The 24,201-nt window shown below is 46.7% G+C and overlaps 2 protein-coding genes across 3 annotated transcripts in view; both read right to left on the bottom strand.

Moving 5' to 3' along the window:
• Window positions 1-136: 136 nt before the first annotated feature.
• tnfrsf9a (tumor necrosis factor receptor superfamily, member 9a) lies at window positions 137-6,164 on the bottom strand. The gene is made up of 7 exons (XM_020459185.2): window positions 4,780-6,164; window positions 4,242-4,361; window positions 3,972-4,115; window positions 3,770-3,842; window positions 3,431-3,555; window positions 3,197-3,337; window positions 137-3,041 (listed from the first exon to the last, which is right to left on the bottom strand). The coding sequence occupies exons 1-7, from the start codon at window positions 4,913-4,915 to the stop codon at window positions 2,929-2,931; spliced, it is 852 nt and encodes a 283-aa protein (XP_020314774.1). The 5' UTR covers window positions 4,916-6,164; the 3' UTR covers window positions 137-2,928.
• A 5,717-nt stretch (window positions 6,165-11,881) lies between these two features.
• Window positions 11,882-24,201, bottom strand: part of dvl1a (dishevelled segment polarity protein 1a) — a 46,740-nt gene continuing 34,420 nt past the window's right edge. Inside the window, exons 13-16 of one of the 2 annotated variants that reach the window (XM_031804025.1) lie at window positions 19,924-20,091; window positions 19,470-19,688; window positions 16,619-16,656; window positions 11,882-15,397 (exon numbers count right to left, since the gene is read on the bottom strand). In XM_031804025.1, the coding sequence (XP_031659885.1) occupies window positions 16,652-16,656; window positions 19,470-19,688; window positions 19,924-20,091 (392 nt within the window). In that variant the 3' untranslated portion in view covers window positions 11,882-15,397; window positions 16,619-16,651. The remainder of the gene's footprint in view (window positions 15,398-16,618; window positions 16,657-19,469; window positions 19,689-19,923; window positions 20,092-24,201) is intronic. The other variant, XM_031804024.1, reaches the window with a different exon arrangement.

Raw genomic sequence — 24,201 nt, 5'->3', positions numbered from 1 at the left:
TTTAGCAGACACTTATCCAGAGTGACTTAGTCGTGCGTGCATTCATTGCAAGCACCATGCTCTACCAACTAAGCCACAAGGGGCACATTTTCTGCCAAGATCTTTATGGTAAGATGGATACAATAAGACAATCCAGTGGTATTTGCTAGTTCTTTATTTTAAAAAATATCAAAATATGAAACAATATTGCTTATTTAATCAACAAAATCTCTGCGCCTAAGTGAAAAGACATACAATACATAATAAAATCCCAGGAGCCGGCCAGTCCAAGTACTTAAGGATATTCACATGGACGGCACTCTAAAAATCCATCAATGTGACTATCATCTTTAGTGGAACTGGCTTTCTGAAGGCCCTGTCCCCGGATTACTGTGACAGTCATTTGTGGTGGTGATGACTAATTTACACTGCTACTACTGTAGGCCCATTCCATGAGTGTGGGTTCACGTTTTCCACCATGTAGGCCCTAATTGTGAAATGTTCCATCTCAGTGGGCTACGCCTGTCCAAACTAGAAAAATACAGTAACTAAACGTGGGTGTGAACTGTGGTGCACTACTCTGCTTATTTGTAGACTCATGAAAAGTAAAGGTTACATTAGTACAGATCTGAAAGGGCAACCTGGTCTCAAAGCATGTCTTATTATTCTGTACATAAATCCGGGACACTCCATTTAGTATGATGTTTTGTAAGGTATGTATTAATGTGGCTGTCCATCACCCATTTTGTATGATATGTTATATTAATTGTAATTCGTCACAAATTTGCAAAGTGTATGATATGTTACGAATTCTAACCAGCTGGCTAACATTAGCTGTGCTAGGGGTTGTTAGCATGTTAGCTAATGCTCCCCCTAACCTAAGTTGTTGCAAAGTAACTAAAAGGTAGTCAAAAGTTGATGAAGTTGTCCGCGATAAGATTCAAACTTGTGCGAGATGTTTGCGTTAAACGGCCATCCAGCCACACCGACCAACAACCCTACTTTTGCCTTAAGTAACCGTAACATATCATACTATATAATTTGTGTCCTGGATTTACATTTACTATGCTACGTCTGGTCAGAGACCAGGCTGCATGAAAAGTAAAGGTTACATTAGTACAGATCTGAATGGGAAGTTTCTATAGGATCATTTTCCTGAGATGCTCTTCCAGCGTGTTTGACACCGTTTCCCCTCTTCCCTGTGTGACTCCTATTAGTCATACAGCAGTCATGATTCTGTTAGCTTTATTTACACATGACCTATGCTCCTTCTTGTGTAATTTCCCAGCAGTGATAGTACAATGTGATTAATATGACACATTTAATCATAATCCTCTGGGCTTTCCCAGCTCTGCCTAACAGAAAGCCCAGAGGGAGAATTCATTTCTTTTTTACAACCAGGGCTAAGTGGGCTTGAGTTAACAAGCATTTCCAGCAAGCCGAAGGAACACCGATTTAGATAATGCTTATGATTGCAAACCTACAGTGGTGAAAGAGTTCACTCTGGTCTTGATCTTATCAGACTAGGTTAAAGGAAGCCCTTTGATCACATTCAATGCCTATTGCCGACATTGTAAATTGTGTGTCAAGTGCAATTAACATTTGTATTCGTTAACAGACTTTTCCAGTTACTTTAGATATACGTCTGTGTAAAGGGGAAACCCCCACCTGAGAGGATTCTCTGACCGTAGCATTTCCTCCTACATTATTTGGAATGTCCAGTCCCTTTTCGAAATCTCTTCCTGGAAAAGTTGGGTAGATTAAGCTGCCTTTTTATTATAACGTCGTATCCTGCACACATTTCAATGTCCTTGTCAATGTTTAATTTACCAGGTAGGTTGACAAAACACATTCTCTCATTTACAGCAATCTCTTGGGGAATGGTTACAGGGGAGGGTGGGATGAATGATCCAATTGGAATGTCTAACTCTATACCAGTCAACAAAAGCAGTACATTCACACAGGAAAGTGGCTCCAAGTCACATACTGTACCACAGTGGTACATTGTTATCATAAATGAAATTCTTAAAGTGCTGAGGCATTACCCTGTACTTGCTCTTCGTCATACCTTGCGCAATGAAACGTTCGTCACACCTCGGGTTGTACAGTATATTAAGTAGGGATATTCCCTTCAGCTTAGAAACTGTGGGCAGCTAGGTTTAGCCATTCAGGGAACTGAGAAAAGAAAACGTGACTATGATACTGTATAAGCCAGTGGGAGGCATGGAGGCTGCCAGTCACAACTATACAGAGCTTCCTGTGTTGTACTGCTGTACCCCCTCATTCACTGTTAAATTATGGTCATGGCTCTGATACTACCTTTATACACATTTCAAGAGTAGTATTACGTAGTCAGGCCATAAAGGACACTTGCCATCAGTTTATGAAACCAGGAAATGTAAATAGTTTAACTAGTCCAGCTGCAGCCAATTGCTAATGCATGTCATATAGTGACATCAGTGTTTTCCCCCCTAAATGTCCCCATCACTACTGACATTTGAATATCAGTTTACTAGCTAGCTGACATGTACATGATCTTAACATAGTGACCTAGTTTACCTTTGAATGTGCCTGTGAGATAAGAAAATGACTGAGGTATTAGAAATATCACAGAAAAAAGATATCACAAATTCAAAAAATGATTAAGCCTCAATGTCTTATTCCCAGTGACTCAGTAGCATGGTCCAGCAGAACTAGAGTGCAACTGTATCAGCAGTAGCGTCAGCCCGGGCTTGAGGCTAGCAATGTGTAGGCATCGGAGTGCCCGTGTGAAGTAGTGATCATTAGGTCAGACCCAGTATGACCCTGTTCCAAGTTAATTGTCACGTCCACAAGTACAGTGAAATGCCTTTCCCAACAATGCAACAATAAATATCAGTAATATTCTTTTAAAAAATAAATTAAAGTAAAGTGGAACAAAAACACATGAGAAAGTAAGTCCACTGCCACTCACACAGGCAGGAGCTTGGTCTCAAAGTCTTGGGAGCACAGGATTTCAGAGCTGCTGCCCTGCTCCTGCTGAGGGTGGTGGAAACTGGTCACCACCAGGCTCCTGGGTTCATCTGAGACAGAGGGAGAGCAGAGGTGAAGATTGAGCCCTCTCAGATTAAATGATGTTGACGCTTCGTTCAGGATTACAGTTTGAAAGCTGACAAAGAACAATGTTGCACTGCTGTATGATGAGTAGGAATGAATAACATTGTAAGCATCTAATTACCTGTAGGGGGAGTTAGCTCATTAAGGGTTGGCTCCTTGGGGGCTGTCTTCTCTGGCTTCTTTTTGGTGATGATGATGACCAGAAACAAGATGATAAGGAGGATAAAGACCCCAAATGAGGCACTTATAGCCCAAAAAAGCCCTGTGCCATCAAAGAAAGAGGCTTTGTCATTTTTTTTAAAAAACAAGGTGATATAATATACATTTTGCCATGGGTTAGATTCACTGTTCTTACCCTCAGGGTCCGCCTGTGTTGAAGGTAAGGTGTTGACTTCTGGCGTTACAATGTTGGCAATGCCGCACTTGCTGTCACTGACTGCATCTCCCACGGCAACAATGTGTTCATTGGGATGCAGACAGCTGGGACAGAGATGGAGAAATAAAGATTAAGGATTGGCTCTCCAATATCAGATTACATTGAGTAGCCATAGCGGAGGATTTTAGTTCTGAGTTGCTGAGATTAAGTCAAGTGTTTTGCTGCATACGGTAATTTATGCAATGGCATTAGTACTATCGGTAATTCCAATATTGACGCAAACTCAAGAGTTTACAGGGGGGGGGGGTTAAATCTAACCTTGTTCTCCAAGACTTGCACTTCTCATGGATTTTGTCATTGAAGGTCCCTTCTGGACAATTCCGGCAGGACCCTATGGAGACAGACATGCAGAGGGTCGGACTTGGTGAAAGTTTTCCATGTGTCCTGATCTTGTGTCTTACTAGGCATGCCAGATAACTTGTTTGACTTTAAGGTCTGCAGGTACAGATGTGTGTCTTACTTGCAGCGGGAAGAGGTTCCTGGCCCGTCCCACACTCCTCAACACAGAAGGAGCAGTGGTCATCACCACATCGGAATCCTGCCCTACAGTCACATTCTGTGTCCTTGCTTTTTGTACAGGCCGCCTTAAGGAATTGGGCGCCACCTACACACACGCAAGCAAGCAAAAGAGGAGTAAAATGAATGTTAAAACGTCTCGCTCATCAACAATAGATATTTAAGTGTAGAGGGGAATAGATTCTATCAAATGGGTAAATCTCTGGTGACATACCTACACACTGAGTACACCTGAGACAGGATTGTGATGTACCATCAGTTGTGTAGGTCTCATTCCTACATGGAACGCAGAGCTTTTCTGGGTCTGGTCCACAGCGTGTCATCAGACGGTTCCCTACACAAAATACACCGGCAACAATTGAAAACACATCTACATCCATAATAACATCACAATCGCTCCATCAGTAGCAATTGCAGTGGATGGTAAATATATTTGATAGGAAACTATTTCCAGCCCTCTTCCACATGCCAGATAGTTGTTTGATCATTATCCATACACTCCCCCTCTGGTGGTACTAATAGAAGCCACTGAAACTCAACTGGGTCACTGTGGTATACCCACTAAAGGATACATATGATTTAATTAACCTGGGATACAGTAGATTGTTCATCCCCATGAAAGAGAGAATTTAACCAGATAAAGCCTTTAGAATTTACTTCTCAAAATCCAAGCCCTGTTACATTAATTCTTGATTATTTATAGGTTACATTTAAAGTTAAACCATTTACAGTAGCCTAGTTTAGACATTTACCTGGATTGCACCTTTCACAGCAGACATCAGGAGAACCAGCAGAGGTTGTCCATTGTTTACAACCTATCTCACCAGTGCTACTCAGGCAACACAGTGTGAGCATAGAGATACACAGTACCCTGAGGACCAGATGCATCTTCTCTCGCTGCCCTCCAATTCACACAGAAAATTAGGAACACAGAAGGGCTATGGATTCCAGGTACAGTTGCAGTGCAGTGCAGTTGCTTGACAGTAATAATAATCCAAATGTTATAGCAACAGCAGTACCCTACTTGAAAGCACCCTTTCATATGATGAGACTTCAAACTCTCCTGCCTTTATGTGATTTGGGGGGGGGGGCGTGGACACTTTTTTTTTTCACTAGGCAAATCGGTTAAGAACACATTCTTATTTACAATGACGGGCAGATTTTTACCTTGTCAACTCGGGGATTTAATTCAGAAACCTTTCGGGTACTGGTCCAACGCTCTAACCACTAGGCTACCTGCCGCCGACAAAATCCTAACGTTCATCTATTTGTCACCTGTTGCAGGCGTTAAATAAACTATTTCAGACGCATATTAAGTGCTTGAAAGGGATATGTCAACAGAACTAATTACAAGCAGAGAGATGTTCAATAAAAAGTTGAAATGACAAATACAAGTAACGAAACTAAATTGGAGAATGAAAAGATTATCAACAGTTTTTCTTCCGTTTCCTATGATAACGTGTTATCTTCTGTCCTGTAGCCTACTCATTGAAGTTGCGGTCCACGAGTGGAGACGTGATTTGCAGTTGAACGATTCGTTCTCTTTGAACAACGTTTATTTTAGCCGTTCGCTCCTCCAGCTCAGCGGTTCCAGAGACGTAAACCGTCCTCCAATGCGCGAAGGAAAATAGATCATGAGCATAGAAATACATGTTTAGAAAGGATAATTGATCGCATGGTGCCAGAATGAGAAACTAAAACCTACAGCATGTGCTCAGCGAACTCGAGAACAAGTCGCATTGCGTATCATCTTGCCCGGCTACCCAGACTCCATGCTCCCGCCAAATGCTACGCCCGTTAGTTGCTTCTTTAGTTTCCGGGTCTGGGACGTCTGTTTTGTGTTTGATATTGTTGAATTATATATCCGATCTAAGGCTTATGGTATTTTCTCAATAAAATGGCGAAAACCAAGTCCTGTTGTAGCGTACCTCTTTGTTCAAATTCAAGAAAAAAAGCTGTATCTAATGTCTGGTACTTTGAAGTCAAACAGGGTTGGTCTGGTCTTGGTGGGCTAGCTCGAATTGCGTTAACACTACCTCAAGAATATGAATGATGTCATATTGACTTTTCATAGCCGATCATTCAGAGTTAGACAAAACAGCAGGTCTGGGACAGGTAAACAGGGTTCCATAGCTCCAGGCAGAACAGTTGAAACTGGAGCAGCAGCACTACCAGGTGGACTGGGGACAGCAATGACTCATCAGGCCAGGTAGTCCTGAGGCATGGACCTCCGAGAGGAGAGAGAAAGAAAGAGTGAATTAGAGGGAGCATCCTTAAATTCACACAGGATGAGCCAGACTAATGTTGCTAGCTAGAAATTGTAGAAAGTCCTTTGGCTACAACTAGCTAGCTAGATAACTAGCTAGCCAGATGTTGAAAAATTTGTTTAATTCACCCTCACTACTGTAACTAACGTTACCCCATACTCCCGATGCCAGCTAGCCAAATGTTTAGTTTTCTCGCTAGCGAGCGTCATTGCTAGGATAAGTTAGCTAGCTTGATGCCCAACCTTGCTTGCCCTGGCATTGGCTACTCGCTAGGAGGCTAACCAAACACACAAGATGACAGGTTTGATAGGATGTAAATAGCTAGCTACACTATATATACAAATGTATGTGAAACCCCTTGAAATGAGTGGATTCGGCTATTTGTCTCTCCCGTTGCTGACAGGTGTATAAAATCGAGCACACAGCCATGCAATCACCATAGACAAACATTGGCAGTAGAATGACCTTATGAAGAGCTCAGTGACTGTCAACGTGGCACAGTCATGGGACGTCACCTTTCCAACAAGTCAGTTTGTAAAATGTTTGCCCTGCTAGAGCCGCCCGGTCAACTGTAAGTGCTGTTATTGTGAAGTGGAAACATCTAGGAGTAACAACGGCTCAGCCGCAAATTGATAGGCCACAGAAGCTCACAGAACGGGACCGCCGAGTGCTGAAGCGTGTAAAAATCGTCCTCGGGTGCAACACTTACTACCGAGTTCCAAACTACCTCTGGAAGCAACTTCTGCTCAATAACTGTTCGACGGGAGCTTCATGAAATGGGTTTCCATGGCCGAGCAGCCGCACACAAGCCTAAGATCACCATGCTCAATGCCAAACGTCAGCTGGAGTTGTGTAAAGCTCGCCGCCATTGGACTCTGGAGCTGTGGAAATGCATTCTCTGGAGTGATGAATCACACTTCACCATCTGGCAGTCCGATAGACGAATCTGGAGAAGGAGAATGCTACCTGCCCCAATGCATAGTGCCAACTGTAAAGTTTGGTGGAGGAGGAATAATGGTCTGGAGCTGTTTTTCATGTTTCAGGCCCCTTAGTTCTAGTAATGGGAAATCTTAACGTTGTAACATACATACACTGACATTCTAGATGATTCTGTGCTTCCAACCGTTGTGGCAACAGTTTGGGTAAGGCCCTTTCCTGTTTTAGTGTGAAAATGTCCCTGGGCACAAAGCGAGGTCCATACAGAAATAGTTTGTCGAGATCGGTGTGGAAGAACTTGACTGGCGTGCACAGAGCCCTGACCTCAACTCCATTGAACACCTTTGGGATGAATTGGAAAGCCGACTGCGAGCCAAGCCTAATCGCCCAACATCAGTCCCCGACCTCACTAATGCTCTTCTGGCTGAATGGAATGCCTTTCCGGAAGAGTGGATGCTGAGAGTGTAGCACCAAATGGGGGCCGACTCCATATTAATGCCCATGATTTTGGAATGAGATGTTCAACCAGCAGTTGTCCACATACTTTTGGTCATGTAATGTATTTATCTAGCTGGTTTTGCAAACGTTAGCCTAGCTAGCATCAAGTAGAGCCGATATAAAATTGCTGTAAAAACCACTCTAGCTTAGTTTAGAAGAAAGACAGAAGTAAATTTTTTACAGGAGAGTTACTTTTGATCCACCATAGAACAAGGAGTTAGCAAAGATTTGTATAACTATCTGTGTCTAGCAAATATTTTCATAACTAACCCAAGATTGACCAGAGCCTGTCGTTTCCAATGCGAGCAAATTAATCATAGATGGCAGAAGAAGCAAGGAGGTGGGCAGAGCCAAGCACGAGCTAGTGAGATCCTATTGGCATGTTCTAAACATTTTATTTGCATATTTCTGTTAGGGAACGCCTACTCTGTGAGTTGCGCGTCTGCAATAACTCAATTCATCCTTGCACTCCTCCTAAACAAGGAAATATTTTGAAACGTTGGCAAAGGGTAAAGTCTACAAAACCCAGTCCACTCTGTTTGTTACATATTCTAGTTTTGGAAACAGAAAACTGTATGGAGATAAAATGTTTTATCCAAGAGAAAATTAGCAGAACCTCTGCCAAAATCCATCTCATTCCATCAACCACTGCCGGCCGTTGTGTGTCCTCTCGTCAACATTTTCGGTAGTGAATGGAACGCCAACCACATGCCCCACCCCCGTGAGAGATAGGCCTTGTGGCTAACGACAATGCAGCTGAAGAATTTAGTGTAAGTCTTCAGGCTACTTATCACCCTTATGGCAGTCAAGCAATGCATTCCCCCAAGAGTCGTTCACAATCTTGTCCGGTTGCGGCCACAACTAGACCTCGTTTCAAATGTATCAATAAATCTTATTTGTATGCCTAGCGATCAACAAATGTACATTGTTAAAAGCACACGTTTACAAGTTTCAGTCACAAATGACAGCTTTTCAGTTCATAGTTCGCCGGTACAACTTTTGTACCATCGGCTGCCATTTAAAAAAAATGTCTGCCAGGACCCCATGGGACCAAATGGTGGCTCCATATCTATATAATTTCCGTGTATACTGTACTACATACATCTACCAATGTGCCAAATGTTGTGCTCTTATCACATAGTGCACGATCAAGTCATTATTTTGCTTAAGCGCCCAAAAGTATACAAAAAATAATTTTACATTTTCATTCCTCCGTATTAACAAAAAAATCATAGCATTCTTTATTATTTTTTGGTGACTAGTTGTTTGACAAAGTTCGAAAATGGATCAAAGAAAGGGTTTCAAAATGATGCCGTTTTTGACACACTGGGGTCAGAATTGAGCCCAGTTTATGCTTTTAAGCTTGGTGAATGTCTCAAGGGAATGTGATGACATTGTACTGACAGAAGAACAAAGATAAAATATGTTATAATTATTCACCCACTCACACAATGGGAAAATGGGAATGTCCTCTTAGGACAGAGAGGAAGACATTGCCAAATGTATTTCTCAGGAGAGAAAAAGGCCAGACTGAGAGACAGAGAAGGAAGCGTCAGGACATTACATAGTATATTGTGCAATGCAATACATGGTTTGGGAGAAGGCATTACACAACTTTTAAACTTTCCTTGTCATGCCCTTGTGCATATCAGCTGTTGTTTTGACTGACTCACCCATGTGGCTGACTCGGGAGTTTACAACTACTATAATTACTATTATTCCACAAATAGTTGCCTGTGATGGACTGATGAAGCATGGAAATTGAAAGTGAAACAAAAAAGCAACCTGTTATGCCGTGAAAGTACCAACGACTCCTTCCAAAATTTTACTGCATAAAATTCCAAGGAGACAGATCAAGCCCTCTTTGAATAGTTTGAGCCGGGGTGTGGACATGAAGCTAGGGTTATGGCTAGGGTTGGGGTTGAGCCGGGGTGTGGACATGAAGCTAGGGTTATGGCTAGGGTTGGGGTTGAGCTGGGGTGTGGACATGAAGCTATGGTTATGGCTAGGGTTGGGGTTGAGCCGGGGTGTGGACATGAAGCTAGGGATATGGTTGGGGTTGAACAGGGGTGTGGACATGAAGCTAGGGTTATGGCTAGGGTTGGGGTTGAACTGTGATGTGGACATGAAGCTAGGGATATGGCTAGGGTTGGGGTTGAACCGGGGTGTGGACATGAAGCTAGGGTTATGGCTAGGGTTGGGGTTGAGCCGGGGTGTGGACATGAAGCTAGGGTTATGGCTAGGGTTGGGGTTGAACCGGGGTGTGGACATGAAGCTAGGGTTGAGGTTAGGGTAATGGCTAGGGTTGGGGTTGAGCCGTGATGAGGACATGAAGCTAGGGTTGGGGTTGAACCGGGGTGTGGACATGAAGTTAGGGTTAAGGTTAGGGTTATGGCTAGGGTTGGGGTTGAGCCGGGGTGTGGACATGAAGCTAGGGATATGGCTAGGGTTGGGGTTGAACCGTGATGTGGACATGAAGCTAGGGTTATGGCTAGGGTTGGGGTTGAACCGGGGTGTGGACATGAAGCTAAGGTTGAGGTTAGGGTTATGGCTAGGGTTGGGGTTGAACCGGGGTGTGGACATGAAGCTAGGGTTATGGCTAGGGTTGGGGTTGAACCGGGGTGTGGACATGAAGCTAGGGTTATGGCTAGGGTTGGGGTTGAACCGGGGTGTGGACATGAAGCTAGGGTTGAGGTTAGGGTTATGGCTAGGGTTGGGGTTGAACCGGGGTGTGGACATGAAGCTAGGGTTATGGCTAGGGTTGGGGTTGAACCGGGGTGTGGACATGAAGCTAGGGTTAGGGTTGGGTTTGGGGATAGCATTACAGCTGTGGAGACATTGTAATGCCATTCTAGGGTTCTTTTCTCCGGTCACTTTCTTTTCTCCTGTCACTGTCACTACATTTTCTCACCACTTCCCTATCTATTTGTGTATGTACCTTCGAAGGGTGAGCTCTAACAGTAGGTATCTTGTTAGATCCCATCCTTTGGAATTACTTACTCTCAAACAATTACATTGTTAGATCCCATTGGGTAACCTGGTTAAACTGTTGGGGTAAACTATTTGCACCTTTGTGTGTTGCTTCTAAGTCTCTGTCTTTGATCTTCTTTCTACCTTTCACACCCCCCACTTCGTCCTACACACAGGGGCGTAGGATGTAAGGTCATAACATCAAATGTCAACACCTCATCTGCCTAAAAACCTTACGTCAATAGCAAACACCCACGTCTCCCACTCTAGACAACACTTGCGTACACAGACAGAAAGCCGTAGTGTACACCCCTAACACTACAGCTTGTAAAAGAGAAATTGAAACACTGTATGGTAGACCAAATAAGAGCTGCTCATAGTCAGTGTATGGGCTTAGGCGGTTTGGAGTAGTTATTCACAGGTAACAAAGCCTTTTCATATAGTGGGTTTAGATATTTGCACCGAACAGGGTCATACTGAGTCACTCCACATCTCTCACAATAGATTCCACCAGCTGTGCAACACAGCCATAGTAGTCATTGCGTGTTCTGATCTGTAGCCCTGGAGAACCTTGCTCTAGTGAGTCTACAGTAGAAGCTACGCCTCTGCATCTGGGGTCGCCTCTTGAGCCACAAGCAGACACATCACTTCCTGTTAGAAACACCACATCCTCCCACTCATGTGACTGTGACAGATAGCATTTCAGCAGGGTCTCATGGCGTCAGAGCGGGGTCTGCTCTGGCCTGGTGTTAGCCTCCCTCAGCCTCAGACCATCAGCCCACAGGGAAAGTACAGCAGTGTTTGTACCAGTAAGTTCCACTCAGAGGCGGGTAGATTTAACATCAAAGCAGATCACTTCATCAGGGCTTTGAGGGCAAGGACAGTAAAATAAGAAGTTACAGAACTTACTCCACCCATGACAGAAATAACACCACATTATCGAAACACAGTGTATAGTGTAGGCCTATGTGTATGGGCTCTTACTGCTGGTTAAATATAGTAAATGCAACTAATATGGATATTGGCTTCCATTTAGATATGTACAGCACTTACCGTCATTTACTACAGTTAAAAGTTGTCAAATCAACCTTTTTACTGGTTTCTGATTTTTTTTTAAAAATCCACAACCAAACAATTGCACGGTTCACAATGTTGTCGGTTGTTGTTTTTAAAGAAATTCAGACAAAATCTTTGTACATATATATTTTTTATTCTTATATATAATACATTTCTATGTACAATTTATTCCTGTTTTTTGTAAAGAAATAAAATGAAAGACAAAGCTTTGATTGCAAACAGTGTTTCATACCAAAGGGCCAGAGAAGAGAGAGCAAGAGAGAGAATGAGAAAGTGCTCAAATAATGATCAGAGTGTTGCGACAGAAAGGTCTTCTGCATCACACCGTTTCTGTGTTGTCGATAGACTTGGGCCGGGAGTCAATTCGATTGCAGGTTATAGGCATTGCCGACTTTAAAGGCAATGTTCCCACGTTTGCGGAGACTACATTCATGGTAAACATTGCATATGTTGGCTCAATCGAAAACTACCTTTACATTTCTATGGCAGAATCTGTAATCAGATCTGCTTCAGCCATCATTCGCATAGCGTTTGTTGGAAGTGGAACTGCGTTAGACTTGTCAAATCCACAAGTGGCTCCTGGCATTTATACCTAAATTGGACATTGCCATTGGCTGCACAGCTATCGCCGGTTAAAGCTTGATCTTAGGCCTTAAACACAGCTTAACCAATTAACCAACCTTCACAAGAAGGACTTTCAAATCAAGGGCTGGAATTTCATCAAAAATGATCTGGTGATATCACAGAAAAATACCTACACTGTACAGAACTGCACACCTCACTGTGGGAAGCATTGGTTATCACTCTGATCTCTGTTTCAGTCAACACTTTTAAGAGACCCTGTTGACTTTAACTGATGACGATCAGATCTGTTTTAGGTAGTAGATCTGTGGTGGACGGCCACTGTTTGCAACTCTGTTTGCAGCTACACTACATGACCAAAAGTGTGGACAGCTGCTCGTCGAAAATCTCAATCCATAATCATGGGCATTAATATGCAGTTGGTTCCCCCTTTCCTGCTTTAACAGCCTCCACTCTTCTGGGAAGGCTTTCCACTAGATGTTAGAACATTGCTGCGGGGACTTGCTTCCATTCAGCCACGAGCATTAGTGAGGTCGGGCACTGATGTTGGGAGATTACGCCTGGCTTGCAGTCTGCGTTCCAATTCATCCCAAAGGTTTTCGATGGGGTTGAGGTCAGGGCTCTGTGCAGGCCAGTCAAGTTCTTCCACACTGATCTCGACAAACCATTTCTGTATGGACCTTACTTTGTGCACGGGGACATTGTCATGCTGAAACAGGAAAGGGCCTTTCTCAAACTGTTACCACAAAGTTGGAAGCACAGAATCGTTTAGAATGACATAGTATGCTGTAGCGTTAAGATTTCCCTTCACTGGAACTAAGGGGCCTAGCCCGAACCATGAAAAACAGCCCCAGACCATTATTCCTCCTCCACCAAACTTTACAGTTGGCACTATGCATTCGGGCAGATCGTGTTTTCCTGGCATCCACCAAACCCAGATTTGTCCGTAGGACTGCCAGATGGTGAAGTGTGATTCATCACTCCAGAGAACACGTTTCCACAGCTCCAGAGTCCAATGGCGGCGAGCTTTACACTACTCCAGCTGACACTTGGCATTGCGCATGGTGATCTTAGGATTGTGTGCGGCTGCTCGGCCATAGAAACCCATTTCATGAAGCTCCTGACGAACAGTTATGGTGCTGATGTTGCTTCCAGAGGCAGTTGGTAGTGAGTGTTGCAACCGAGGACAGACGCACTGACTTGTTGGAAAGGTGGCATCCTATGAAGGTGCCATGTTGAAAGTCACTGAGCTCTTTCTTCAGTAAGGCCATTCTACTGCCAACGTTTGTCTATAGAGATTGCATGGCTGTGTGCTTGATTTTATACACCTGCCAGCAACGGGTGTGGCTGAAATGGCTGAATCCACAAATTTGAAGGGGTGTCCACATACATTTGTATGTATAGTGTATGTGGAAACAGTTAAAAATCGAATGTGTTCACAACACGAGTCTGTTGTGGTCAGGACTCCATTGACTGCAATAATAATGATGCATTGGACAAAGCACAGCTAGGACAGTGGTCAAATCCTGGCCACTGAGTCACAGAGGGAAACGATGTCTGACTGAGTGTCTACGTATGAGTCAGCCATAGAGCGAGACAACGTATGACACTGACCGTCAATGCAACATCATGATCAAGTAAATAACATCAAACATTCTCCAGTGTATGGATTCTTCCCCCAAATTTCAAATATTTAACAAAATGAATATGTCTATTCCTTTTAAAGCAGTTGAGATAGTCATGCAAATAAGCAGCCTATAGTTTAAACTAACAACTGGTTACAGTGCTTCCCTTAGTTGGACAAATACAAGGGCTGTGAAATAGGCCGAGGCTAGCTTTGACTAGTTAGAATATGTCACGGTCCCCCTGCAGACCGGATAGCAGGTCAGTCAGTTAGAGCAGGAGTTTTGGTATGATTGGCCAAATAGTAGAAGTTTGTGTAAAGGGCGACATTCTAGGAGGATGATAGTCCAGAGCCTCCAGTGAGGCTTCCCTCTTCCAGAGCTCTGTGTCCGGGTGGGTCTGGGGGATTGAGATCCAGACCCAGTCAGTTGGCTTGGGTGCTTGTTCTCCACATAGAGTAACTACATGCTCTCGGGACTGGACTGTCTGTGGCAGCTCACAAGGATCACCACATTGAACACCACTCACATCAATTTCACAAACTGTTCACGTCACGTCAATACAAAAGAGCTGGCTGGGGGTTCTGATCAGACACTGAGGCTCTGTGTGTTTTTGTTATGGCAGGACTCTCTTCAGTTCTGTTGTGCTCTTGTCTCCTGTCCTCCCCTGCTCCGACATCCGAGGGGCCGTTGTTGACAGCATGGGGACGGAGGGGACCAGCGTCTACATTCTCAACCCAGGATTAGTCCGTAGCAAATGGGGTAAAGAAGAGAAGGTGAGGTGGGACGGACGAGCGGTAGGACGGGGGGGCTAGTTTGTGCTCAGCAAGTTTTTAAAAGGCACTGTCCTGTCTGTCACATGATGTCAACAAAGAACTCGCAGGGATTGCCCATAGCGTGCTGGAAGGACTGGCGGCTAGCCGTGAGCTCAGGGGGGACGGCTCCTAGCCCCCGTACCGGGGGAGCCCCGGGAGGGGTGCTGCTGCTGACGGAGGTCTTAGAGGCCAGCCGGGACAGGCAGTATGAGGGGGGCAGGCCGGGGGGGCCGTAAGAGGAGGCGTGGCTTCGCTCGCTGTGGCCACACGAGCCGGGCCCAGGCTTGGTGAAAGGGGCGTTTTTGTAGATGAAGGATGTGTGGCTGTGGGTGTGGCTGTTCTGTGATTGACAGTGACTCCTGTGAGACTGAGCATGGCTGAAACCAGAGCGGGCGTGGCTGTGACTTGAGTGGGCATGGCTGCTGTGATGACTGTGATGACTCTGCTGGCTGGCGGACTTATCGCAAGCGCGCCTCGCTCCTCTGATCCCCTTTGGCTCAGTTTCACTGCATGTGGACCTGTGACCCTTCACTTGTGGGGAGGAGTTTTGGTCAGGGCCCTTCCCTGTCCCTGCGCTGGGGTTGGATCCACTGCTTCTGCTTCCTAGGAGAGGAGAGAGGGACACACACGTCAGCTGGGCAGCCACACACCTGGTTAAACCACACCAGACACACAACAGCAGCTCCAACTCACCAGCTTCTTATTACTGATTTTGAACAGTTGGCTGAATTGGCTGCCATTGCTATGATAATCATGGAGGTTGGACATTCATTATAATTCTCATCCACTTTACAGGCCTAGATTCAATCGGTTGAAGCTTTAACTGCCGTTAGCCAACAGCCGCATATAGCTGATGTTTTGGCGGTGTCGTACAGTCATACCTGTCCCACTCCCGTTAGAAGTTCAGAATGACAAAGTACAGGCCATATAGAAGTAATGACGCTCAAATTGAAAATCATGAAATTAAATGATGAGGATTTCTATCAGCCTAATCGAGGTGTAGATCACACCTCACATTCCAGTGTTCAAATTTGTAAACGAGGCTGCATGGGATTTTTGTTACTGTGACTCCGTGCAGCCAATGGCAATGTCCGCTTTAGGTACAATGCCGGGAGCCGTTGTGGATTTCACAGCTCCACCTCAAACACCGTCAAAACCTCAGCTATGCAGATCTGATTGAATCAGGCCCTTCATTGCCAACAGTCACAGGCAAATGTAACGATACACCTGCATCAAAGACACATTTTAAAATTGGAACATACTGCATTGATAATATCAAAACAAATGGGGCTTTTATGATTTGCTTTTAAAAGGAAAGAGCATTCCGTTGTGGAAGTGATCAAACATCTTCCCCTCCTTTCGATAAGCAATGAGCACAACAGGACTGGGTAAAGTGGTTCATGACTGCCCCCTGCCAGTGAGAATGATAGTGCAAGATTTTGCCTGATTTGATCACCCTGAATCATGCACCTCTCATTCTGAGATTACAGCAGCACAGGACCAAGAGAGGGAGAACCGACGATCAGGAGAGTCACACAGACACAGCTGCAGGGGCAGAAACAGAATGGACACCAACATACTCAGAGGGAGAGGCACGGGAAAACATAAACCTTTTGCTGTGGTATGAGGAGAATGTGGTGTATATTTATATATTAAGAGAAAGAGATATATAGAGAGAAAGATAGGAAGAAATTGAGATGTAGAGAAGGGAGAGCGCAAAGGGCAAGAATTAAGGCAAGATAAAATGTATAGTGATGGATTGAGAGAGATAGATAAAAAGGAGAAGGAGAGAGGTAGCAGAGAGTGGGTTAGCTGTTAGCTTACCGGTTCCCCAGAGTCCTGAGACTACCTGGTCCATCAGTCTACCGTTGCCCAACAGAAACAGAGGGAACAACAGAGTTACACACACCTCCCAGCCCAGCCTAACCTGTCTAAACCCAGTCTACTGCTGTCACCTCCCAGCCTAACCTGTCTAAACCCAGTCTACTGCTGTCACCTCCCAGCATAACCTGTCTAACCTAGTCTACGGCTGTCACCTCCCAGCCCAGCCTAACCTGTCTAACCCAGTCTACTTACTGTCACCTCCCAGCTCAGCCTAATCTGTCTACTGCTGTCACCTCCCAGCCCAGCCTAACCTGTCTAACCCAGTCTACTTACTGTCACCTCCCAGCCCAGCCTAACCTGTCTATTGCGGTCACCTCCCAGCCCAGCCTAACCTGTCTACTTACTGTCACCTCCCAGCCCAGCCTAACCTGTCTACTTACTGTCACCTCCCAGCCCAGCCTAACCTGTCTACTTACTGTCACCTCCCAGCCCAGCCTAACCAGTCTACTTACTGTCACCTCCCAGCCCAACCTAACCTGTCTACATACTGTCACCTCCCAGCCTAACCAGTCTACTTGCTGTCACCTCCCAGCCCAGCCTAACCTGTCTACTGCTGTTACCTCCCAGCCCAGCCTAACCTGTCTACTGCTGTCACCTCCCAGCCTAACCTGTCTAAACCAGTCTACTTACTGTCACCTCCCAGCCCAGCCTAACCTGTCTACTGCTGTTACCTCCCAGCCCAGCCTAACCTGTCTAACCCAGTCTACTTACTGTCACCTCCCAGCCCAGCCTAACCTGTCTACTGCTGTCACCTCCCAGCCCAGCCTAACCTGTCTTACCCAGTCTACTTACTGTCACCTCCCAGCCCAGCCTAACCTGTCTAACCCAGTCTACTTACTGTCACCTCCCAGCCCAGCCTAACCTGTCTACTGCTGTCACCTCCCAGCCCAGCCTAACCTGTCTACTGCTGTCACCTCCCAGCCCAGCCTAACCTGTCTTACCCAGTCTACTTACTGTCACCTCCAAACCCAGCCTAACCTGTCTAACCCAGTCTACTTACGGTCACCTCCCAGCCCAGCCTAACCTGTCTTACCCAGTCTACTTACTGTCACCTCCCAGCCCAGCCTAACCTGTCTAACCCAGTCTACTTACTATCACCTCCCAGCCCAGCCTAACCTGGCTACTTACTGTCACCTCCCAGCCCAGCCTAACCAGTCTACTTACTGTCACCTCCCAGCCCAGCCTAACCAGTCTACTTACTGTCACCTCCCAGCCCAGCCTAACCTGTCTACTTACTGTCACCTCCCAGCCCAGCCTAACCTGTCTACTTACTGTCACCTCCCAGCCCAACCTGTCTACTTACTGTCACCTCCCAGCCCAACCTGTCTACTTACTGTCACCTCCCAGCCCAGCCTAACCTGTCTTACCCAGTCTACTTACTGTCAACTCCAAACCCAGCCTAACCTGTCTAACCCAGTCTACTTACTGTCACTTCCCAGCCCAGCCTAACCTGTCTTACCCAGTCTACTTACTGTCACCTCCCAGCCCAGCCTAACCAGTCTACTTACTGTCACCTCCCAGCCCAGCCTAACCAGTCTACTTACTGTCACCTCCCAGCCCAGCCTAACCAGTCTACTTACTGTCACCTCCCATCCCAGCCTAACCAGTCTACTTACTGTCACCTCCCAGCCCAGCCTAACCAGTCTACTTACTGTCACCTCCCAGCCCAGCCTAACCTGTCTACTTACTGTCACCTCCCAGCCCAGCCTAACCTGTCTACTTACTGTCACCTCCCAGCCCAGCCTAACCTGTCTACTTACTGTCACCTCCCAGCCCAGCCTAACCTGTCTACCTACCTCTAGTGAAGTCTATCCCCATCCTGTTCTGGTCCAACTGTGTCCTAACCTGTACAGCTCTCTCACTGAACCATGAGTTAGAAAATGTCCTCAGATACTGTTCTACTCATGGAAAACACACACACACACACACACACACACGCACACGCACACCCACTTAGAATTGCCAAATAAAAAATGTCAATCAAAACAATTTATGGAAAAGATAAATAAGAGATGTAAACATAGCCCCAGTCCTACAACAGTCCGACTGAGAGTTCATCCTGGTCCCTCCTCTGTATCATTACTGTATCAAACCTCTCCGCCACTCAGAACACTCCAGGACAATAAGGATGGAACACAATGGGAATAACAACGTCTGGGTGATTGATTTCTTAATGATTTGAACAGAAGCTGAGAAATCAGACTGAAGAGCACTATGATGACACGTGTAAAACAGACGAGAAACTATCCTCCATATTGACTAATTACCACACCAGCCTGATTCCACTCTCCCTCGGTGCGGTGCTATGTCGGCACAATTACAAACAGTGCAGCAGCAACAGAGCACTGTACTGTCCAATGTTGCTATCAAACATAGGCTCAGTCAATATTGATGGGAGACTGGGACCTCAGTTGAAATGTTCATGCATAAATCAGCCATAAGCAGATAAGGTCCTTAGTTTACACAGCCAGTACTGAAGAGCTGTCCCCTGCATGAACCATGTTGAATCATGATCGACATTGACAATATAAGACCATTTAAGAACACACTCTATCAAGTAAATATGTGTCTGTGTGTGTGTCAACTTCATTTCCTGGCAGGGCAAACAGACTACGTTTACCAGGCACATGCCTTATGGAATTTAAATACAATACTTTGTCAACAGTTGACATTAGCTGTCATGAATAGTCACAGCCATAATGTCATGTGACGATTCCTCTAAAATATCAATAAAAACAAATCAAGTTTTTATTGATAAGGATGCTAGTGGTAAGTAGCCTTGCAGACTCACCCTCACTGTTGTGGCTGCCTGCACTCCCACTGTGGAAACTGTGGCAGGGGTCTGAGTAGCCTGGTGGGAAGCCTGGAGGGGCGGAGGGGAAGGGAGGGCAGGGGAACGGCTGGCCCCCCAGGGGCCATGGGTTGGTGGCAGGGGGAGGGAGGGGGGCCAGGGTGTCCTGCTCAGAGCCCCCACCACTGGAACCCTCATTCAGGTTGAGAGACGCCATGTCTGGTGAGAGAAAGAGAGAGAGCGACAGACAGACAGACAGACAGACAGAGCGAAAGACAGAGAGCGACAGACAGACAGAGTTAGTGACATCTATTGTGAGGTCGTCCATCTCACAACAGGTAAATAAAAACACTGCAATTGGTCTCTACAGTACATTTAACACAGGTATAATACACCTGTAATAATAATATACAGTACATTATATATTCTTGCCAAAGTGGCTCAGTGTCAGTACTTTGGCAGAGGTCTCCGAAGGTGTAGTAGCACTGCTCTGAAAAGGTGATCTTGTTGACGGTGTGTCTCAGGTAGCCATGTTTCAGCAGACTGCTGGCATACTTCCTAGCATCTCTCCTGTCCTTGAAGCCCTCCACCCTCGAGTAGAGCCAGTCCACCACGTCAGCACCTGGCACAGCAACAACACACTGGTCAAGAAGACTGTAGTCTGCACTACAACAGCAAACGGATTTCATTACGCACACCTGTCCCCTACTCCGACTGATTAGTACTTGCATAAATGTGCCCTTTGTTTCCCCATTGGGCCGTCGATTATTGTTCCCATGTCCGTTGGCCGTGTGAGTACCTAAGCGTTGGTGCAGCTGTTATGCCGAGTGCTTTATAGATTGTGTATTACGGGTATCGTTCCGTGTCGTTCATCAAGGTTTACCCTCTCTCTTTTGTTTGGGTACAGCCCGGTGTTTTGTATACGTGTTTGTTTTGGGTGTATTAAAAACCCCTATTGAGTATTCCTGCGTCTGTCTGCAACATCCTTTATACCAGCGTGACAATATGATTCTATTGTACTATAATATTGATAGCACTAACCACACAACATCTACTTACATTGATTGATGTGATGTCGCCAATATCAAGAAAATGTATTGCACAGACGTCACAGTTTCACTAACAGTAAGGGTAGTATTTGCTGGTTTAATGCTTATTTACAGGCCCAATCCAATAGTACAAAAAATGTATTAGGTGAACAATAGGTAAGTAAAGAAATAAAACAACAGTAAAAAGACAGTGAAAAATAACAGTAGCGAGGCTATAAAAGTAGCGAGGCTACATACAGACACCGGTTAGTCAGGCTGATTGAGGTAGTATGGACATGAAGATATGGTTAAAGTGACTATGCATATATGACGAACAGAGAATAGCGTAAAAGAGGGGTTTGCGGGTGGTGGGACACAACTCAGGTAGCCCAGTTAGCCAATATGCGGGAGCACTGATTGGTCGGCCCAATTGAGGTAGTATGTACATGAATGTATAGTTAAAGTGACTATGCATATATGATAAACAGGGGTTGGGGGGTGGCACACAATGCAAATAGTCCGGGTAGCCATTTGATTACCTGTTCAGGAGTCTTATGGCTTGGGGGGTAAAAGCTGTTGAGAAGCCTTTTTGTCCTAGACTTGGCACTTCAGTACCGCTTGCCATGCAGTAGTAGACAGAACAGTCTATGACTGGGTTGGCCTTCCTCTGACACTGCCAGGTGTAGAGGTCCTGGATGGCAGGCAGCTTAGCCCCAGTGATGTACTGGGCCGTACGCACTACCCTCTGTAGTGCCTTGCGGTCGGAGGGCGAGCAATTGCCGTACCAGGCAGTGATGCAACCAGTCAGGATGCTCTCGATGGTGCAGCTGTAGAACCTTTTGAGAATCTCAGGAACCAATGCCAAATCTTTTTAGTTTCCTGAGGGGGAATAGGCTTTGTCTTGCCTTCTTCACGACTGTCTTGGTGTGTTTGGACCATTCGAGTTTGTTGTTGATGTGGACACCAAGGAACTTGAAGCTCTCAACCTGCTCCACTACAGCCCCGTCGATGAGAATCGGGGCGTGCTCGGTCCTCCTTTTCCTGTAGTCCACAATCATCTCCTTAATCTTGGTTACGTTGAGGGATAGGTTGTTATTCTGGCACCACCCGGCCAGGTCTCTGACCTCCTCCCGATAGGCTATCTCGTCATTGTCGGTGATCAGGCCTACCACTGTTGTGTCGTCTGCAAACTTAATGATGGTGTTGGAGTCGTGCCTGGCCATGCAGTCGTGGATGAACAGGGAGTACAGGAGGGGACTGAGCATGCACCCCTGGGGAGCTCCAGTGTTGAGGATCAGCATGGCAGATGTGTTGCTACCTACCTTCACCACCTGGGGGCGGCCCGTCAGGAAGTCCAGGATCCAGTTGCAGAGGGAGGTGATTAGTTCCAGGATCCTTAGCTTAGTGATGAGCTTTGAAGGTACTATGGTGTTGAACGCTGAGCTGTCGTCAATGAATAGCATTCTCACATAAGTGTTCCTTTTGTCCAGGTGGGAAAGGGCAATGTGGAGTGCAATAGAGATTGCTTCATCTGTGGATCTGTTTGGGCCGTATGCAAATTGGAGCGGGTCTAGAGTTTCTGGGATAATGGTGTTGATGTGAGCCATTACCAGCCTTTCAAAGCACTTTTTGTTATTTCTGTGTTCATTAAATAAATATGGACACATACCACGCTGCACCTTGGTCCTCTCCTTCCAAGAGCCGTTACAGAATCACCCACCAAGGAAGGACCAAGCAGCGTGGTAACTAGGAGCAGACGGTTCTGGACTCCTGGACTTGGGAGGAGATATTGGATGGCAAGGGACCCTGGGCACAGGCTGGGGAATATCGCAGAGCTGGAGGCAGCGAAAGCTGAGTTGCGGCGGTATGAGGCAAGGCAGCGCAACAGGCACGAGAGGCAGCCCCCAATTTCTTTTGGGGGGGGGGCACACTGGGAGTGTGGCAGAGTCAGGTTGGAGACCTGAGCCAACTCCCCGTGCATACCGTGGCGGGCGTCGTACTGGTCAGGCACCGTGTTACGAGGTCAAGCGCACGGTGTCTCCAGTACGCGTTCTTAGCCCGGTGCGCTACATCCCAGCCCCCCGCAAGTGCCATGCGAGAGTGGGCATCCAGCCAGGGCGTATTGCACCGGCCCAGCGTGTTTGGTCTCCGGTACGCCGTTTCGGCCCAGGGTATCCTGCGCCGGCGCTACGTGCTGTGTCTCCGGGGCGCTAGGAGGGTGCAGCCCGGTTCAACCTGTGCCTGCACTCTGGAAGGTCCTGAGCTAAAGTGGTCATCCAGCCTGGAGGAGTGGTGCCAAGGCTGCGCACCAGAGCTCCAGTGCTCCCCCACAGTGCTCCTGTAGGTTTCCCCAGCCTGGTGGGTCCTGTGGCAGCCCCACGCACCAGGCTGTCTCTCCGTCTCCTCCCTCTAGGTTCTCCCGCCTGTCCGGCGCTTCCAGAGTCTCCCCCCTATCCGGAGCTGCCAGAGCCGCCCGTCTGTCAGGAGCTGCCAGAGCCGCCTGTCTGTCAGGAGCTGCCAGAGCCGCCCGTCTGTCAGGAGCTGCCAGAGCCGCACATCTGTCAGGAGCTGCCAGAGCCGCCCGTCTGTCAGGAGCTGCCAGAACCGCCCATCTGTCAGGAGCTGCCAGAACCGCCCGTCTGTCAGGAGCTGCTAGAGCCGCCCGTCAGTCAGGAGCTGCCAGAGCCGCCCGTCAGTCAGGAGCTGCCAGAGCCGCCCTTCACTCCTGCGCTGCCAGAGTCGCCCTTCACTCCGACGCTGCCGAAGTCTCCCGCCTGTCCAGCGCTGCCGGAGTCTCCCGTCTATTCGGGGCCCACTGCAAGGGTCCCCAGTCCGAGGTCGGCGGCGAGGGTCGCCGCTCCGAAGGCGTCACTTAAGTGGGCCAAGACTATGGTGGAGTGGGGTCCACGTCCCGCGCCAGAGCCGGCACCGCGGACAGACCCTCCCCTATGGATTTAGTGCGTCCGGAGTCCGCACCTTTGGGGGGTGGTACTGTCACGTCCTGACCTTAGTTCCTTTTTTATGTCTCTATTTTAGTTTGGTCAGGGCGTGAGTTGGGGTGGGCATTCTATGTTTTGTGATCTATGTTTTATATCTCTATGTGTTTGGCCTGGTATGGTTCCCAATCAGAGGCAGCTGGCAATCGTTGTCTCTGAATGAGAACCATACTTAGGTAGCCTGTTTTCCTTTTGAGTGGTGGGTGATTGTTTTCTGTTGTGTGTCTGCACCAGCCAGAACTGTTTCGGTCATACTCTTTGTTATTTCTGTGTTCATTAAATAAATATGGACACATACCACGCTGCACCTTGGTCCTCTCCTTCCAACAGCTGTTACAGGCAGGTTGCCTTTGTGTTCTTGGGCACAGGGACTATGGTGGTCTGCTTGAAACATGTTGGTGTTACAGACTCAATCAGGGACATGTTGAAAATGTCAGTGAAGACACCTGCCAGTTGGTCAGCACATGCGCGGAGCACATGTCCTAGTAATCCGTCTGGCCCCGCAGCCTTGTGTATGTTGACCTGTTTAAAGGTCTTACTCACATCAACTACGGAGAGCGTGATCACACAGTCGTCCAGAACAGCTGATGCTCTCATGCATGCCTAAGTGAGCATAGAAGTGATTTAGCTCGTCTGGTAGGCTCGTGTCACTGGGTAGCTCGCAGCTGTGCTTCCCTTTGTGGCCTGTAATAGTTTGCAAGCCCTGTC

This window comes from Oncorhynchus kisutch, linkage group LG24, assembly GCF_002021735.2.
Source record: "Oncorhynchus kisutch isolate 150728-3 linkage group LG24, Okis_V2, whole genome shotgun sequence".
Classification (NCBI taxonomy): domain Eukaryota; kingdom Metazoa; phylum Chordata; class Actinopteri; order Salmoniformes; family Salmonidae; genus Oncorhynchus; species Oncorhynchus kisutch.
This window is presented reverse-complemented; position numbering and strand designations above follow the sequence as displayed.

Excerpts from the sequence above, each read along its gene's own strand:
- tnfrsf9a (XM_020459185.2), bottom strand. The coding sequence starts at position 4,915 with ATGCATCTGGTCCTCAGGGTACTGTGTATCTCTATGCTCACACTGTGT. Across the intron at positions 3,843-3,971 it reads GGAACCTCTTCCCGCTGCAA|GGTCCTGCCGGAATTGTCCA; the intron begins GTAAGACACACA and ends CTGTCTCCATAG. Across the intron at positions 3,042-3,196 it reads TGAGCTAACTCCCCCTACAG|ATGAACCCAGGAGCCTGGTG; the intron begins GTAATTAGATGC and ends CCTCTGTCTCAG.